The sequence below is a fragment of the Blastomyces dermatitidis genome, assembly GCF_000003525.1.
Source record: "Blastomyces dermatitidis ER-3 genomic scaffold supercont1.16, whole genome shotgun sequence".
In the NCBI taxonomy this organism is placed as follows: Eukaryota; Fungi; Ascomycota; class Eurotiomycetes; order Onygenales; family Ajellomycetaceae; genus Blastomyces; species Blastomyces dermatitidis.
Window position 1 is genome coordinate 118,639 of NW_025544789.1, and position 20,683 is coordinate 139,321.

The 20,683-nt window shown below is 32.2% G+C and overlaps 1 protein-coding gene and 1 pseudogene across 2 annotated transcripts; one reads left to right on the forward strand and one right to left on the reverse strand.

The window, feature by feature from the left end:
- Positions 1 to 55: 55 nt before the first annotated feature.
- Positions 56 to 1,255, forward strand: BDCG_09508 (Fe-S cluster assembly protein DRE2; the record flags this gene model as incomplete). The annotated part of the gene is made up of 2 exons (XM_045425302.1): positions 56 to 812; positions 933 to 1,255. 2 exons carry the CDS (start codon positions 56 to 58, stop codon positions 1,253 to 1,255), a joined length of 1,080 nt encoding a protein of 359 aa, XP_045273830.1.
- A 3,285-nt stretch (positions 1,256 to 4,540) lies between these two features.
- BDCG_18003 lies at positions 4,541 to 4,629 on the reverse strand (annotated as a pseudogene). The gene has a single exon. The product of its transcript is annotated as a tRNA-OTHER (tRNA).
- Between the last annotated feature and the right edge of the window lie 16,054 nt (positions 4,630 to 20,683).

A 20,683-nucleotide genomic window follows, 5' to 3' on the forward strand; every position in this document is an offset into this window, starting at 1 on the left:
ATCACATTTTCATAGCGGCCCCCGCCGTTCAGAAATCAGAAACAGAAAAAAAATCATGGCGTCCACGGGACGAGTCCTCCTCCTCTCGCCACCCTCCCTCTCCTCGCATCCCGAAAAGCTAAACGCGATCCTCGGATCGCATACACGGGACAGGACAGACCTGCAGATGCTCGACCGGCTCGTCCACGGCCTCGTCTCCCTCCCCGCATCCACCTACGACATCGTCCTGCTCCTCACCGGCGCAGACAACACGCTCGCGGAACCGTACAGCCTCGTCACCCGAGACATTATCCAGCAGGTTGTTCACAGCCTGAAGCCCGCGGGGAAGCTGAGGAGTCAGGATAATAAGGCGTGGGGATTACGGAGCAGTGGGAATAATAGTGATGATGATAATGATAATGATGAGCTGACATTCAGGAACGAGGCGATATTGGCGGGGTTAGTATTTGATGATAACGGGGAGCTGCTGAAGCCTGATGTCGCGGCGCAGCAGGCTGTTCCGCTGAAGCTGGGGAGGAGGAAGAAGGAGAAGGAGAGGCGCCATCCGTCAGGGAATGATGTTACGAATGGGAAGGTGAACGCACCGTCTTCAAATGGTGTAAACGCATCCACGTCCACAGCTACAGCTACAGCTACAACGACCACGACCACGACCCCAAAAACAAACCCAGCTCCCTCCGGAGTCGGATTTATAGATTTCAGCGATGACTACGGCGTGCCGATGGAAGAGGATCCCCAGGGTTCCGATGACGAGCTAATCGACGAAGACGAACTGCTTGGCGAAGATGACATGGGAAGACCAATCGTCCAACGTGAGTTTGAATAGTCCATTCCTTTCCATTCCCATTCCCATTCCCATTCCCATTTCACAACCAACCACCACGACACACCACTATTCCATCAAACTAACCCCCACACCACCCACCACACAGCCCCTGAATGCCGCCCCAAACCCGGAAAACGCCGACGAGCCTGCAAAGACTGCTCCTGCGGCCTCTCCCAAAAGCTTGAAGCAGAAGACAAAGCCAAGCGCGCCACCGCCGACAAGGCGCTGGAGACTATCATGGCGCCGACGATGAAGCTGGGCTCGAGCGAGCTGGCGGAGGTAGACTTTACCGTGCAGGGGAAAGTGGGCAGCTGCGGGAATTGCTCGCTGGGCGATGCATTCCGGTGCGATGGGTGTCCGTATATTGGCCTGCCGGCATTTAAGCCGGGGGAGGAGGTGAGGTTGTTGAATAATGATGTGCAGCTGTGAATGAGAGGGGGATATACTCTCTTTTTTATCTCCCCATGCCATATTTTGCTACATTGAGCAAATGTGCGTTACCTTGCCTGCCCCTCATGGTGAGCTGAGGGGGGTGAATGAATGATATGTTTCATAGCGGGGTGAGAAATATCCCCCCCCCCTGGGGGGTGGTTCATTTGAATAGATCGGAAAATAATTCCACTCAATATTCTTCTCTACAGCAAATAATGCCTGTATTAACATGTTAATGTGTTAACACATATGTTATACAAATCCTCTTATGTGCACTGCTGTATGCTTACTCTGAACAACATAATGGTCATCTAGGCTCAGTTGTGATATTTTTGAATCAATGAACTAGTACTCATTTATTCATTCCCCTTTTTAGGATGGGTATATAGTAAACAATGGTGGACAACTCCTTACCGGAAAAACGTAGGCTTATTATACAACCGGGTTATGGTTGTTCCGCTGTGCCAGTCGCCGACACTGTCACCGAACTAGACTGACCGTGTGACCGTGTCTGAGACCAGGACCAGATTTTTTGATAGTCTCATTACCAATTTGACTGATCCCATTACACGGTTTTAACATTAGATAGTAGTCCCATACTGTCCCAGTGGGACTTAGTGTCTACTCTTGTCACATTTTCCAAATGGGACCATGATTTCCACTTCTCAATTTAAATTATTTTTATGGCTTTAAATGACTTTAAATCTCATTTGAGTGTTACCAAAAAGTGTTACTTTTTAAAAAATTAAAAATAGTCTAAAAAAAACCTTAAAATGTCTAAAAATAGTAACTTTATGCCAAGAATGGGACTAAATGGGATCAAATGGAACCACTTTCTCATTTTTTTCAAGTCATGGTTTCATTTTAAGATCTGATATATAGTCACTTTACATGTTTTTTTGATAGCCAGTCCCAGCGGGATTCACGCCAAGAAATGTATGAGACCAGATCAAATGGGACCAAACATGAAATTCATGGTCCCGGCGGCCAGTCTACACTGAACTGTAAAATATAATATAATGATGGATTAGCTGTGGAATCACTGTAAATGAGTTATGAACAGAACAAAATCATCATTATATTGATAATATCATCAATTCCTATCTACATAATCACTAATTCTAAAAAATATCTCATTCACTGAAATCATTCTCTATTGAAAATCTGTCATATTTCTCTGTAATTTCTTCTGAATTCTCTGAATCATCTCTATATTATTATTATTATTTCCTGTCATATTCATATTAACATTTATTTCAGATAACTTGTGAATTGATATTGAAGTTTATAAAGAATCAGTATCAATAATTATTCACTATTTAAGAGAGAGAGTTTCAGAGAAATCAGAAGCTGTGTATTTACTCATCTATATTATTATCAACTTCTGTATAAATCTGAGAATTATTTTACTGATTCTAACTTACTTTTTTATCAAGAATGTTGAGAGTTTCAGTACTGCTTATAGTCAGAGAATCAACTGAAGTTAGAAGATTAAAGAAGAAAGAAAGAAAAGAATTAACAGCAGCAGTAAAGATATTAGTAAGAGAGATAAGAAGAGAATTATTACTATTATTAAATTTCTTATCACTGCTACTACTGTCACTGACTATAACTGAATTCTTATCAAGATAATCTATAAGTCTTTGAATATACTTCATTATTTCATACATTTCAATGATAATATAGCTAGCTTTGATATTGATATTATTTATTAAATTTATAAGATTCTTCATCACTGATTTTTATTCTTTAATATAATTAACTATTATTCTCAAAAGCTTATAATATACTTCAAGCTTGATAGTTTTAATATCAAGTTTTATCTTTTTAATTGTGATTTTCTTCTTTTCTGTAGTAACTTTTTTCTTTTTAATTTCTAATTTCACTCTTTCAATATTCAACTTAATCTTTTTAATCTTAATTTTAGCTTTTTCAGTAGTACTGATAATAATATTCAGAGCTTTTAGAGTAATAGTAACACTCTTTATATATTAAGCTTTTACTTTCTATCAGTGAGTTTTAACTTTCTTAATCTATTTTAAAAGATTCTTCACTGATTTCAATATAGTCTTCTTTATTATTTTCTTAAAATTATCTGATATAGAAAGATAAAAGTTGTGAATTTAAATCAGATTATTAACTTATTCTTTTAATTCTTCAGAGATAATTATATATCTCTTTTTCTTATAATTATAATTTATACAAGGCTTTAAGCTTCTCTTCATCTTATTATAAACAGCATTTAAATGATGAAAAAAAATATACTTAATACAGTACTTATATATTATTTATTTACTAAGCTGCTTTATCAGAGTATTCAGACAGCTGCTTACTTTCTTCTCTTAAGTCTTTACAGCAGTAGTATAGATATACTTGAAAGTGTTACTTATTATTTTAATACTGCTGCTGTTATTATTATTACTGTAATTAATACTGCTATTGTTATTATTACTGTGATTGATACTGATATAATAAATTACTGATATTCTTAGTATACTATACAGATAAAATATCTTGATTAGAACTTTTCTGATTAAAAGCTTTCTATTATAACTAGCAGAATACTAACTGAGCTGAGAAATGAAGAAGAACAGAGTGAGCTGAGTAAGTTGAAAATAATCTTTATAATATATTATTGTTACAAGAAGAAGAAAGAAGAAAAGAAGGAAAAGAAAAATATAAGTCTTTATATATATTGTTAATTCATCTTTACAGATTATCATGCAATGAATGCAAATGCTTTTATATTTCATTTCTGAGTGTAATTAACATATCTGACAGATTTCATTCATATCTTAATACTTTTTACACAGGCTATTACTGATTGAATTACAGCTATTTTAAATATAAAATCATTTCTATTAACTAGGAACAAGTGTTCAATACACTGTTAGAAATATATTTACAGAATTCAAGATTTTCTGATGCAGTGAAATCAGTGAATTCTTCACAGTCATAACTATATAAATTACAAGATAGAGAATATGATAACTTATTATTATTATTATTATTATTATTCTTTCATTATACTCATATGCAAGTGAAGCTTATAATGAGTTCTTGTGTGATGTTAAATACAGATCAAGTGTTGATTATACAGAAGAAAATACAGGTGTTGAGACTATGCCAAGATAACAAGAACATAGAAAAATACAAAGAAGTGACAATTAAATACATGCAATAATAACTTCCCAGCTCAGAAACATAGAGCAATTCATTGAAGTGATTTGTACACCTCTGTATTTATTAGAAACCTGAGGTGCTTGAGTTCCGGATTTAATGTATCCCCTGCGGGTTTCAAACCCACGCGCCTTGGTTTCCCACGCCAAGGTGCTACCAGGTGGCCGCATTAACCATTCAGCCACCGGGGCTTATGACAACTTTCTTCAGTGAATATCAAGACAGATATATTCTAATTATGTGTATTAAAGTATATATTAACTAATTTATATATAAAACTCATAGAAAACTAAATATATTGAAATATAAATAGATTGTGTTAAAAATCTCTACATCACTGATCTGTCTTTTACTGAAAATATTTCTGAAAATTTAATCTTTTTCTACATCTTTTCTCACACATCTTTTATCAGATGTCTCTTTTTTACTGTCAGAGTATTCTGAATTATCTCAGCAAAGTCATCTCTGATAATTTACTGATATTCAGAAATATCACTTATCAGATCTCAGAATGTCAGAATATTTTATCATTATAGTATAGCTGCAGTGAAATTTTCATTTATATCAGTATTATTAAATATTTTAACCTGAGTTATAAGATTGATATATATCTTTATTTTTCAGAATCAGTTTCTAGTTTTTCAATCTGAAGTTTTCAATTCAATATCTTTAATTATACAGATTCTCAACCGCTCCATCACAAACTCGCTCGATTTTTCGAACAAGAACCCGCCAATAGATTCATTGAAAAGCCCTCAATCATACAAGCATTTTGACCCCATCGCCGACCGCATACCCCGTGTGGTGGTGGAGTTATCCAGCCAAACGCGAACCAGATGTCGTTCGGAACTCCTGCATGGGATTATCCCCCCATTCTCCCCTACCACACCACAACCCCGGGCCAAATCACCATACAAATTGTAAGGTGAAGAGACCTAGCTGTATGCACCAATCTTCTCGATTTTGGAAGATTCCTGATCTGTAGTTGTGGAGATATCTGAGGAGTGACCTTTGCGAAAACCCTGTCCATCTTTGATGTTCCAAAACATCAACACCAAGTCCCACCCTTGTACCGCCCTTCTCAATCTGGCCCATCCCCAGTAGAAAAATACAAAAAGATACCTCAGTGATAATATTAAGCACATAATCAATGAACAATAAGTCAACAGCACATCAACAACTATAAAATCAGTATATTTCAAGATCTGACTGAGTCTTTGATCTCTGCACAGTGAGATATATTAAATCTAGTTTTAATATCTCAATATTCAATAGATTCTGCAAGAGATTGAGAACAGCAACACTAGATTTCTATTGAATTTGAGAATTAACTCTATATTAATATAATCATTGACAAAGTCTTCTATTTTGAGATATAAATAACCAGTTCCTCTACATCCTGCTGACAATATTTATATTATTATATAGAAACAGACTTATATTCTCTATAATATCAAGACTCTGAAGAGGAAAAGTCTTGATAGAGAGTATACAGTAGTGCATATCTTAGCAGTTTCTATCTCATTCTTCTACAGCAGTTAATGCAAAAAAAAAAGATCTTAGAAATAGTTTTTTACTTCTCTTGAAAAAGTAAGATGTTTTTCTCTGAGTTTTACACAATATTCTTATAAAGAATTAAAAACAGAGTTATTTTCTATTATAATTTCATATTCTTTTAAGTAAGAATTACTTTTTCAGTAGCTGAAGAGCTTTTATTAATACTTAATTCTTTTTTATACTCTTTATTAACTGATTTGAGTTGCACACTTGTTGTGTGAGGAGAATTGAATGATTTAGAATAAAATTGAATAGTTTTAATCAATTTCTCTGCAAAAAATTGATTTATTTTTTATCAGTTTTTCTCTCAAAAACTGTCATATTATCTGATTTATTATCAATTAATATCATACTTTTTCTCACTATATCTTAAGAAAGAGATTGTAAAGATTTTATTGATTTATCTTAAAAATCAATTTTAGTTTATTAGATTCTCTTCAAAAATCTAACCTAGTTACTGAACTAGTGTGAAAAAAATCAGATGTTTTATATACAAAAGTCTTTTATTCTTCTTTTGAAACAGTCTGATCAACTTTTCAATTGAAAACAGACTTAGAAATATCTCAATTGAAACAGTCTGATTAACTTTTCATTGAGTGAAAACAATGAGTTCAAAAATACACTCAGTTGATGTGAAAAAAGATGCTTTCTTAAATGCTATTTCTGAGATTGAAGTTCTGAAGAGAAGAAAGAAAGAAGAAATAGAGAAATAACAAGTTCTTGAAATACAGAAACTTGAAAAAGTAAGCAAGATTCTTGAAAAACAGTATCTGAGTGAGATGAATAAAGAAGTTCTGTTAATTCTTCATGTTCAGACTAGATAACTACAGAAGATGATCAAGTTCAAACTTGAAATCTTAAACACAGTTCAAAAAATCTTGAAAATTCCTAGTATAATCACTGACTCTTCATCTTACTCTTCTTCTTTCTTTCTTTCTACTTCTTCTTCTTCTTTAAATCAGAAGAAAACATATGCTCAAGCAGCTGAATCTGCTATCTCTAAATCTGCTATCTCAAAATCTGCTTAAAATTCTGAGAAAACTGAGAAGAATACTACTCATGTCTCTATTCATAGAAAAGTGAAAAAGAAAATGTAAAAAGAGAAAAACTTTTAAATCTTCAGAAATAGAAGACTTATTCTCAAAGTCTTAAATCAGAATATTCTGCAAAGAAACAAGCTAAACTCAAATCTCATTTTCAGAATCAGAAATAAAATTAATCAGCAGTTCTTTTCTCAGTTGATGACTGATATTAAAGTTCAAAAATCAGTTATAGCTTTAATTAAGTCATCATTCTTTGAAAACTTCATCATTCTGACTACAATGCCTGAATTCAGTGCTGAATTCCTTATTCAGAATGAGAATCTCTGAAAGTCAGCAGTAGAATGTTTGCTAAACACAACAATTCTATCTGAAAGAGATGAAAAGTGAAATAAATTCATTCTTCATGATATTTCAGTTGAAATTTTTGACTGTGAAGAAGAAATACTACTTCTCAAAAATGAATTGAAAGAATACAACTTCATTCAACTGAGAAAGGAGTCTGTATGACTAAATTCAATTAAGTTCAGACAAAGCAGGAGAAATACCTCTATTCTAGTATATATAAAAACACTTGAATAGTCAAAGATCTCTGAAGTAAGAGTAACAGGTTTGAAAATGAGAGTTCATAAATACAAAGACTCAAGAATGAATCTCAAAGCTCAAACACAGTGTTCAAACTGTCAAAGATATGAACACTTTGCAATCTCATATTTTAGAGACTCAAAATATGCATTCTGTGCCAGAGATCATAAAACTAGTGAGCATAAATATGAAACATGCTCAAAAAGAGATGAAATTTGTCAACATACTCTGCTTAAGTGCTCTAATTGCAAAGAAAAACATGCATCTAGCTTAAAAGAATGTATGTTTACTTCTAGAACTCAAAAGAACTGAAGAAAAGATGAAGCTCAAAGTCAATCTAGAACTGAAGAGAAGAGTCAAGTCAGTAAACTTACAACTGCAAGCTCAAAAAGAAGAAACTCTTAATTATCTAAGTCTTCAAACTTCAATTCTTCAGTGAAATGTAAACAGAATTTGAATTCTCAAACTTCTGTTAAGATTAGAGAATTGAGAAATGACTCTGATGATAAACTAGATATAATACAAGCAGTTGAGATTTCTACTTTTCAGAACAGTTATAATCTACTATCTGATAATAGTGATTAGATTCTACTCTTCTCTCTTTTAGTATGAATATACAACAAAAACAACAAAAAAAGTTTAAAAACTCTTCAAAAATCACATTTATTTAAAATAATGTGAATAGAAACTTAAATTGCATTTATTCTTGTCTTCAAATTGCATTTGAATAAAAAGTTGATTTTATACTGCTTCAGAAGCTGAATTTTGATGCTGAGCAAAAATATGTCATTTCTCATTCAAGCTATTACTGCTTTTTACCTCAAAAGTCTGAGATAAAGTCAAGAGTAGTGATCTATAAAAGAAAGAGATCAAGATATCAATTTAATCTAAGATTTGATATCATGTCTGACTCTGATATTCTGGTGAGTGATATTATAGATAAAGAAAATGAGTTTGATACTATACAGCTCATAAATATCTATAATGAAAAGTTATTGAAGAAAAACAACAATATCTGAATAATTGATAGAGAATTTCTGAATATAACTTCATCAAGAAACTCTATAATTGCAGGAGATTTCAATGCACATCATCTCTGATGAAATTCAGAATGCAAGAGAGTAGTAAGAGCTGATAATCTGATTAAATGAATCTTTGAGCATTCAATAGATTTAGTTAATAAGTCTGATTAATAAACATTCTTTAGAAAAGACATGAAACAGAAGTCTATTATAGATCTAACATTCATGTCACAAAATCTAATGAAAAGAAGACTTGTAAACTGGTTTATTAATTCAAATGAGACATCAGGATCAGGTCATGAGATTATTCAATTTGATATTGAACTGAGTGAAAAATAAATGAGTGAAAATCCTCTTCTCTCTAATCAGTATAACTTTGAAAAAGCTGATTGAAAAGCAGTTGAAGAGAGTATAAAACTGTTAAAATCTGAAAGACAGAATGAGCTATATTGAAATCCTGGTCAAGATATCTCAAATGAAATGCTTGAGAATAGAGTGAAGCTTATTACATCTATTATTCTAACAAGTGTTAGAGATAATATTTCAAAAAGAAAATCTTCTGAGTATTCAAAACCTTGATGAAATGAGAATATCTCATCTAAAAGAAAAGAATTAGCTACTGCTAGAAGAGATTGAAAGAATGATGTAATATCTGATGAAGAGTTCAAAGCTGTCAGAAATGAATATTTTTCAGATATTAAAAGAGCTAAAACAGACTGCTGGAATAAATTTCTTGAAGAAGCATAAGGAAAGGAAGTTTTTAAAGCTTTTAACTGTGGTTCGGAAGAACGTACGACCGTCGGATAATACCGCGGCCGCTTCCGAACTACTAGCGTACGCGTACAAGTGTAAAGGGGTCATAGCATACGCTAATTAATTTAGCATATGAGATTACAATATAAGAAGCCGGTGTATATCTGTAATCATACACTGACTTAAGCAACCTTTGAATGACATCTGATAGCATGTCTAAAAACTGATGAGAAGTGCAGGCTTCTTCAGAGTGTGATAATTCTGCTTACAAAGCAATTTATAGTTATCATGTCAGTGTGATTCTAGAACATCTTAAAAGATAGTATACAAAGAACAGTGAGTGAAAGAGTATCTGATTGATGCTGCTTCACTTGTTGAGGAAAAACTTCACACTCAGATGAATGCCATGTATGAGATACAAACAGATGAGATGTGAGAAAGAGAATGAGAGCAGTGAATCAGATTCAAAAGAGTCTGCTCTCTACTTAAAAGAAGAATAAAAGAGAGAATGACTATCACTGAAGTTATATGATGATAACAGAAATCATATAACAATATAGCAATAGAATAATATAGTAATATAACAATACAGTGATATAGTAATATAATAATACAAGTGATATAATGATAGACATTGTATAATTAATCAGAAATCACTGAAATGAATACCTTTTCTAGTCAATATAAACAACACTCTTCTCTGCTACCTGAACTGAAAGATATGCAGAATCTCTCAGAGAGTTTACTTAAAGTAGTAAGAAAAGTAACTGAGATCACTGAATCAGAATCAAAGCTCTGTACATATATGAGAATTCTAAATGAGATTGAGACCTTGTGTACACAGTGACAGGCTGAGACAGAAGTCAAACAACAATTGATATTTGCTGTGAATCAAGTATTCACTATAAAGAGCTTCACTGACATAATCATTATCATCAATAAGAATAGAGAAAATCAGATCTTAGACCTACAGCAGAAGATTGAATGTTTACACAGATAGATAACTACACTGAATCTGAAGATCTTATCATGATTATTCACAATCTCTTCAGAAGCATACACATTATCAGAGACTGCTGCACAGAATGAGAATCTGAGTATGAAATATATCAAGTCAGAAGATCTGCTGAAGTTATTAAGCTTCAATAGCAACTGAAAAAATGATGCTGCAATCAGCTGACTAAGTCAGATGTAATTATATTATTGAATTAAATATGAACTCACAGACAGACAGTTAATAGAATTTCAACAAGTCTTAAGATCTGCTGCATTTCTATATGAAAAAGTGAAGTCATTATAAATGACTGATAAAAAGATGAATCTCACAGACCTGAAGTGATATTCATTTCCATGAATATGAAATGAGTTTTTCAAATGAATCTTACATAACTTTGAGAAAGTGAATATATAAGATAAGTGTTATAAATACTTCACTGAGTGTAGACAAGTGAGTGATCTTACATTGTACTTCATATACTTCAGCTTATACTATCTTATGTTAAATGAAGAGCTTTCAACATCTTTCTATTTACAGATCTTTATTCATGATCTTACACCTGAGTTAAGAGTGAAATGAAAATGCTTAATCTCACAGTCAGACACAGTGAAGAAAGCATATAACATTCTCATTGTATAAGAACAAGCAAGTCAATTGCAACAGAAAATACTGCAATTGAGTATATCTCAGCAGAGAACAGATAATCAGACTTCTATGATATAAGTCACACACTCAGACACAATGAATCTAGATCTGAATGCTATTGCTAAAGCACTGAATTCTCTGAAAAAGAAATTCTCTGAGTGAAAACCTTGATATCACAAGCATCAAGCTTGCTTCAACTGTGAATGTCAAAATCATGATGCAAAAGATTGCACTCAGTGTATACAGTTAAAAAACTAGCAGAATCAGTGAGCTCAGAGACACTCACTGATATTCTATGAAAAGTCTTCAAAGTGAAAGAGATACCTGTATTAGATGACTCTCTGAATTCTGTGAATGTAAAGAAGAAGCAGACTTCTGAATGAGATGCAGATGAGAATGATGAAGTGAACACTTATCTCAATGTCTTAGAGTCTGAAATGTTAATGTATAGAGAGTACTTGAATAAGAATTGAGAGATAGCTGTAAAAGTGTTAGCAGACACAGAAGCTTCTATACAATATATTGATAATTATATAATCTGAAGATTGAAAGAAGTTCACTGAGTGAAGAATCTCTGATACATAAGATTATCTGATAACTGATATCTGATATCACCTGTAAAAGTAAGAGTTTTCTTGCACTTCAGAGAATGATCTTGCTATATTTGAGTGTGAGAGCTGCAGAACATGAAATACAATCTTATTCTCAGACTTGATTGATTTCAAAGATTTAATCTGCAGATTCAATGATGTACATGTCATATACAGTTGACTGATAGAAAGAAAATAATTCATACAATTCTATCAACTGATATAAGAAGAACATTTCACATCTCTGATATAGAAGAGTTAAATCTGCTTACACATTAATAAGCAAAGAGAACAATTCATAAGACCTTATTCAAAAGCATTCTGTATGTCATATGAGACCTGAAAGTGGAGAAAACCAAGATAAAGAATATACAGAAGAACAAGTGTATGAAGAAGCTTCTGAAGAAGTATGAAAAGATCTTTCAAACAGATCTTTCACTGAAATTATCACTGAAATGAGGATTTGTACATGAGATTGACATAGAGAACACAAAACCAGTCAATCAGAACATGTACTCTCTGTTACAAACATATCTTGAAGAACAGAAGCATCAGATCACTGACCTTCTAGAACATAGTCTCATACAATTCTCATCAAGTGCATGAGGCTTTTCAGTTCTATTCATGAAAAAGACAGATAAGAAGTGATGAATATGTATCAATTACTGAGCACTCAATAAGCTTACAATCAAGAATGAATATTCACTGTCATGAATTCAACAACAGTTGAATACAGTTGAAAACATCTGATATCTATCAAAGATTGATCTTCTCTCAGAATACTAGCAGATCTGTGTAGACAAACTGTCAGTTCTATGAACCATGTTTAATATACAATGAGAGAAGTTCAAATTCCTGATAATATCATTCAGTCTGATAAACATGCCTGTCATCTTTCAAATAATGATGAATACAATTCTTCATAAACAGAATGAAATCTCATATCTTATATATCTTAATAACATTCTAGTCTTTTCAAACTTATATAATAAACATCTGAAGTATCTTGATGAAGTGCTTACAACTCTGACAGAGCATAAGCTCTATATCAAATCAATTAAGTGTGTGTTTGAAATAGAAGAGTTGAAGTTTATAGAATATATAGTGAGTGATGACTGTATACATCTCATTCTGAAGAAATTGAATGTTATAGTGAATTGATCATGGCTGAGAAATGTATATCATGTATAACAGTTTCTTGAGTTAGTCTCATACTACTGCAGATTCATCAAGAATTTCACATAAATATCTGCATCACTCTCAGATCTCTTAAGAGAAATGAATGTAAATCTGTAAAAGAAGAAGTTTCATTCAATCATCTGAAATGCTATGTGCAAAGAGGCTTTTCTCACACTGAGAAAACACATAACAACATTCTCAGTACTTATTCAATCAGATCATGATAAATCTTTCTATATTGAGATGAACATATCTGAATAAGCTATTAAAGACACTCTTCTACAGATGAGTAAGAACAGCAAGCTGCATCTGATAACATACAATGATAGAAAACTATTAGATGCTGAGCTTAATTACTCAGTGTATGAAAAGGAATTGCTAGCAATCAAGCATACACTGACATTGTAAGATAGATATATTAACAACAAATATACAACAATGATGATCACAGATCATGAAAGCCTCATCTATCTACAATTAATAATAAAATCTTTCAAACACTTAGCACATTGAATCTCAGAGTTTCAAGTGTATAATCTTCATATCAAATACTGAAAGAAATCAGATGCAGTGATATCAGATACAATCAGTTACAGACTCAATTTCATGAGTGAGAGTTCTATGAATCAGGTATAAGAGATGTTCACATTAAATATGCTGAGAGAATGCAAGAAATCAGAATGAGTGAATATCATAATCTCTTGCTTAAAGAATGACAAGATGTCAGATAACAAGCATCTCATGAGAGTAGTAGAAGAGATGCTTCTGAACTTCAAGCTAAGAAAATTGAGAAATGAAAACAACATTGTGCTTTACTGTGATCTAGAATACATAGAAGCTCTCTATCTAGAATCTTCATTTAGATGTGACTTAGTAACTCACATGCACAAGGAATTCAGTCACTTAGAAAGCTCTGAACTTATGAATGTACTTAAATCAAGAGTATACTAGTCAAGCATGACTGAGAATATTCAGACATATACTCATGAGTGTCTGAATTATCAGGTCATGAAAGAATCTAAGAAAGGATTAGAATGTGAGAAAGCACAATATCAGATAAAGTGTATAATACAACTGTTCAAACAATGAGAGATGAATCTCATAGACATATTATCATGAACATTAAATGAAAATTGATGAATAATCACTGCTATTGATTACACTACTGACTGGCCAGTTGTAAGAGCAGTTTCAGAGATAATAGAGAAGATGATGATGAAGTTTCTACATGATAAGATCTATATCAACTATGAAATACTGTGTGAGATTCTAACTGATAATGATGTAAATCTCATAGAAGAAGCAGTGAGGCATTTCATGAGCCAGTTACAGATAAGACATTGTAGAACAATGTTATATCATTCATGAATGAACAGAAAGATGAAACACTTGAATGAAATCTTGAACAATATGCTGATGAAATATCTAGTGAGTAAGTCTATAAGACTATGAGATAAATATCTCAGGCAGGCGCTATTGATCACACAGATTTGACAGCATGCAGTCTTCAAGTATTCATCATTCTATCTGTTGTATGAATTGCATCCGCGCATCCCGGAGAATGCTTTGAAAAAGGTGAGAGAGGGAACAGCAGTTGCGGATGCAGCAGAAACAGCAGTTGTGAACACAGCAGAAACAGCAGTTGCGGACGCAGCAGGAACAGCAGTTGCAGACACAGCAGTCACAGACACAGAATCAAGATTGAAAGAGATCAGTCACACACATGCAAAAGCTAACAAGTTACTTCTGAACTGAGCAATTCAATCAAAAAGAATACAAGACTCACTTGTTAAGAAATCAAGTCTCAAGATAAGAATATAAGTTCTTATATACAATGAGAGTTCTGAGAAGTTTCAACCTAGATGATTTAAGCTATATAAGATACTCAAATCACATTCTCTGAAAACATACATATTGAAAGAATCAGAGAGACAGATCTTATACAACTTAATCAATAATTTATAACTTATGAAAGTAAAGATGCAAGATCTGAGCAGATTATAATTATTCACAGCACTATTATCAGTATTGAAAAAGAAGAGACTTATAATTGAAAAGTCTTATGAAGTAAGAGAAATCATAGACACTTATAAACTAGATGATCTCACTTATTCTGATCTTTTCACAATTATAAGAAAAGAATGAGAAGAAATGAAGAAATCAGATAAATATCACACTTCAATAAGTGATGAGACTGTAGCTGATTGTATAATAATATGCTGCAGATAGTGAGTGCAACACAGTAAAGAGCAGTCTCAAAGCAGCAGACTTATATGTGAGTCAGATTACAGAAGAAAAAGAAATTCAGAGTTGAATTTAACTGTTTACACTAGTTTAATTACAGAGATCACAAAGAATGAACTATCTGAAACATTTATAAATGCATGAGATCAAGTCATCTCAACTTCTGAGAATGCTTAGAGATTGAGTGAGATTAGTTTTAATAAGCTGTTTACTATAGTGATCTGAGCAGGTGAAGAGAGACAGTATAATGCATGAGATAGAATTATAAAAAGTTGAAAGCTGCTGAATCTAGTCACTGAATACTATATCATATAGAGATCATGTAAGAGTAGTGACTAGCAGATAGAGAAAAAGTGTGAGAAAAGAAATGATGAATTGATCATCAATTATAAGAGTCAGCTATAAAAGATAAATATTATTATATACATCTCATTCATTTTCATACATCACATATTTAATCTATTTCCAACATCACATCACCTGAAAAACATCAAAAACAAAGAAAATCTCAAAACTCAAGATTCATAAGAAATTCAAGAGTCACAAGTCACTCTCATAACAATGCTGTACACATCTTCAATTCCTCTACTGCTCTGTGTATGACATTAATGTCATTGATTGCAAGATTGACTGAAATGCCAATATAGAAATGTGCATGTATATGCATAGAGAAATTGAAGAAGAGTGCAGGACCCGCAGAACTAGAAGTCAGAATAGAGAGAGTAGAGATGAAAGAAATAGAAGAAGAAGAAGACACAGAATTAGATGAATAATGAGAGTCATTCAGAGCTGAATACTTATAACTCAGTGTGCACACAATCTTCTCTGCAGAGAAGAAAGAGAAAGCAATAGAAGAAGCTTAAGAGTGAAAGAGAGTAGTCTCAGTGATATTATCATCTTTGATCAGAATGACCTCTGACACTGAAGCAACTAAGAATCATTGTTAATGTATAAAAATTACAAAATCAGAGATGAGAACAGTTACTGAATAAACACTCACTGATCTTAGAGTTGTACATGCAATTACAACACGCATGAGACTTCTCAGAAAGAGAGAGAGAGATACAGAGAAATACAGAAAGCAGAATACAGTATGCAAACAGCTCATTCTCATAATGACATTTCAGACAAGATATATAAGTCTCACACTCATAAGTGTAAAAGAGTATGACATCTGTATTTCTGTTTCTGAAAACATGAATATCTTTCACCTGCATTATAAAGTCAGATGACAGATATCAGAGAATAGACTGATACAGATTAATCATTCTGAAGAAATTCATCAGAGCAGATATTCTTATAATATTGAACTTTACAGTTATAAAAAGCTTCTTAATATCTGTGAACATCACAACTTTGTGCACAGCAAAACTTATAATGATTTTCTCTAAGAACAGAAAAATCAGTATCAGATTGAAAAGATGAAAAGAAAAAGACTCATAATCTCAACACTGTTGAGAAGAGAGATAATTCTCTGATATGAATAAATAATTATCTTACTACAAATATTTAAAATGAACATAATAATCAGCATTCATGACTGAGCTTCAGATAGTTGTATTATACACAGTCTTTGTATAATAAATCATTCTGAGAGTCAGTAAGAAGAGTGAAAGTGTACACACTGAGAGATGTAGTTTATTAAGTCTACACAACATCTCCTTGAATTAGAAAGAGCTGATAATAAAAGCAGAGATAATAAAATCAGAAGTGGCAGAAGTGAGAGTTGCAGGAACAGAGATAGCAGAAGCGGGAGAATCAGACACAGAAGCAGGTGTAGAAGATTGAGAGAAAGTGACAGAGAAAGAAACAGAGAGAGAAGAGAGAGACATAGAAGACTCAGTCATATATAACATGAATAATTTCTTCATTATTATATTCTTCAAGTTCTCAATCAATGATTCAATATTGAGTTCACTATCATCAGTGAACACAGATCTGTCAACATATGATAATTCTACATGAATAAAAACAAACATATCAGCATCTGTGTTTATACAAAATTGTGTCAGAAAACATGATCAGAAACCCGCTGAGAAGAGAAACAGTTGAGAGTATATAAGAAGATGTGTCATTATTCATGATAATATGTCATTCTGATGATTATTAGAAGATAAACAAGTTCTGACTACATTTCACAATATATTACACTTACTGCTAACAAACTACTCAGTATGAGCACTATGATGACACTTGTTATGAAAATAAGAGGCTATTGTCAGAAATGTGTACAATGTGATAGATAAACAGATGAAAAGAGTTGAATAGAAGAAGAGATAGAAATCTTGAATGAGATAGTAATATTTAATAATAATAATGATAAAGAAGATAGTTGAAGAATGAGAAAAGTTAGTGAATGAGTGATGTAATATAGTGAAAGTTTCTTTGTGAGAGTGTACACAGAATGCTAGCTGAATCAGGAATAGATCACATAATTGTGAAACACTAGTGATGAGCTAATCCGCATGAAGCTAGGGTGTACAACATGATCACATGGGTGTGACTGAATCTAGTGAGGGAGAATGTGATTCAGAAGAACATACAACTGTTAGATAATACTGCAGCTGCTTTCAAACTACTAGCGTACGCGTACAAGTGTAAAGGGGCTATAGTGTATGCTAATTAATTTAGCATACAAGATTACAATATAAGAAGCCGGCGTACGTCTGTAATCATACGCTGGCTTAAGCAATCTTTGAATCACATAACTATACTAAAACAAGAAGTGTAGCAAAACTTCCAGCTCTAGAATATAAGTTTCAGAATGAATCATATACAGCAAACTCTTTTGAGAAAAAATGTCAAGCTTTTATGAGAATTCTCTTTCAGAACTCATCAGATTCAGATTCAGATTCAGAGAAAGAGAATATATTACTTCTCAACTATATTAATGAAAATGACTGAGAATGGTCTGATCTTACATAAGATGAATTAGAGTCAGCTATCTTCTCAAGTTCTGTTAAAACTGCTGCAGGTCCTGATTCAATTAATCACTTAATTATTCAAAATACATATTCCTACTTAAAGAATGAATATTTTGAGCTCTTTTTTAATCTCTTGAAAAATGAATATCATTCTGAATGCTGAAGAGAAGCCACTGGAGTGATTCTTGCAAAACCTAATAGAAAAACTTCAATTTCTAAGTCATATAGAGTAATATCTCTATTGAACTGTCTAGAAAAGGTTTTAGAAAAGATAATAGCTACTCAACTATTTTTTATAAGCTCTATAGATGATTCTCTTTTATTCAGTGAATAAATGAGAGATAGAAAACAGTGTTCTGCAATTGACACTGTTCTCTCAGTTGTTCATAATATTCAAATAGCAAAGCATGAGAGGCTGATCTCAACTGCAGTTTTTATTGATATAAAAGAAGCATTTAATCATATTTCAAAGTCAAAGTTAATTCAGACATTAAAGATATTAAAACTGCCACTTTCTCTAATAAAATGAGTTAACTGTTTTATATCTAAAAGAATTATACAACTCTTCTTTGATGAAATGAAATAAGACAAGACTGAGATAAAAATAGAAGTATCACAGAGGTCTTCAATCTCACTCATTTTATTTACAATATACACTGCATATCTATTCAAAAATAGAAATATGAGAATAGTGCAATCTCTGAGTTATGTGAATGATATTGATCTAGTCTACAGCTCAAAAACTATTAAAGAGAATTTGAAAGTAATTGAAGAAGCTGCAAAGAAAATCTTTGTTAGAGCAGAAATCAATCAAATTCAATTTAATATGAATAAAACTGAGTTAATTCATTTCTTTTCTAGATTCAATGAGAAAGAACTATCTCTAACTCTTTTAAATAGAGAGATTAAACCCAGTGTAAATATCAAATGATTAGAAGTATGATTAAACTCCAAGTTGAATTTTAAATATCACATTCAACAAAGAACTGTCAAGGCAGAAAGACTATTGAATAACATAATCAGACTATTAAATACAGAGAGAGATCTATCCTTTCAGGCTATGAGACAGTTATATATAGCCTGTATTACATCAGTAGCTGATTATAAAGTTCAAGTTTGATGAAATAATCAAGAGAATTTCACTGAACTCTTTCAAAGTCTGTAAAACAGAGCCTTGAGAAGAATTCTGAGAGCATTCAAATCATCTTCTATTAAAACAATGGAAATTGAAGCTTCAATTCCTTCTTCTGCTATTAGATTTGAAAAGGCCTGTATGAACTATGCTCTGAGAGTTGTAAAGATGAGCTCAAATCATATAATCAGAGAAAGAGTCTCTTCTTCATTTTTATCAATTAACTCTGAAAATGAACTGGATTGAAATAGATTTCTTGATTGAAATGAAAATAATTCTTCAAAGAAAATGTCTTCTCAACTGTACAGACTATACTCTCTGATCAAAAATCAATTTTCTTCTTTAAATGTTGAAAAAGTTGATCATGAGAAGTTATCTCTCTGGAGAAAAAAGCTTGAATCTCTTATAGACTTACAAATAAGTGAACTATCAAAAGAGAAAGAATATAAACAGCATTTGAAGAGAATTTCTACAATCAATGTAAAAGACTCTATTCTGATTTATTCAGATGACTCAAAAAATGAGAACTTGAATAGATTAGATGCAGGCATTGCTTTTACTAAAGATAATATTAATTTTATCTTGAATTTCTGAAATCTAGGCTCTGAATGTGAAGTCTTTGATGCTGAACTATTTGCAATAGTGAAAGCTTTCAAACTCATTGAAATAAAATCTTATAAAAGAGGAAATTGTTTGAAAGAGACATGAATATTCTCTGATAGTCAAGCTGCTTTAAAAAGACTTAGAAATAGTCAGATTCATAATAATCAAATGAATCTTGAACTAATCTTAAACTCTGTTTTAAAAATTCAAAAGAGAAGAATATCAAAGCTGAGAATTCATCTACACTGAGTTCCTGCTCATATGAATATTCATGACAATGAATTGGCTGATTCAGCTGCAAAAAAGAGTGCAGAATTAAGCAGATCTATTCAAAAAATTGTGTTCTGATCTTTTATAAAGAGAAAAATAAAAGAATCTTGTTTAGACAAGTGAAATGAAAGCTGGCAGAAACAAAAGAAGAGTATACATTATTCAAGATTTGAAACAAAACCCAAGTGAAAATCTTGTTCAATTAAATGTAAAAAGAAAATATTCTCATCTATAATACAGCTGAAACTAGGACATGGCTATTTCAAATCTTATATATAAAGATTTAATGATAGATTTGACTTAATAGAATGCTCATTCTGCAATACAAATGAGAATTCTGAGCACATTATAATGCACTGTGCATTATACAATAGTCTCAGAGTCAGATTGAAAGAGAAGTATGATCTAAATCAATTAAATATGAGATTCTTATTCTCAACTGAGACAGGAATTAAATACTTAATAGACTTTCTATCAGAAACTCAAGCAGCTACAAGAAAATGACTAAATTCAGAATTATCTGAATATGAAGAGAAGGAAATTAATCAGATATAGTCTGTTAAAACAGCTATACACTCTCTTTTAATAATTTGTTTTGTTATAGTCTCTCTTTACTTTATCTTTTTCTGTATCTTTTTCTTTCAATTTCTTTCTATCTATCTATTTAATGTGTCTATCTTTGAGACTGTGTTCTTTCTCTCTTT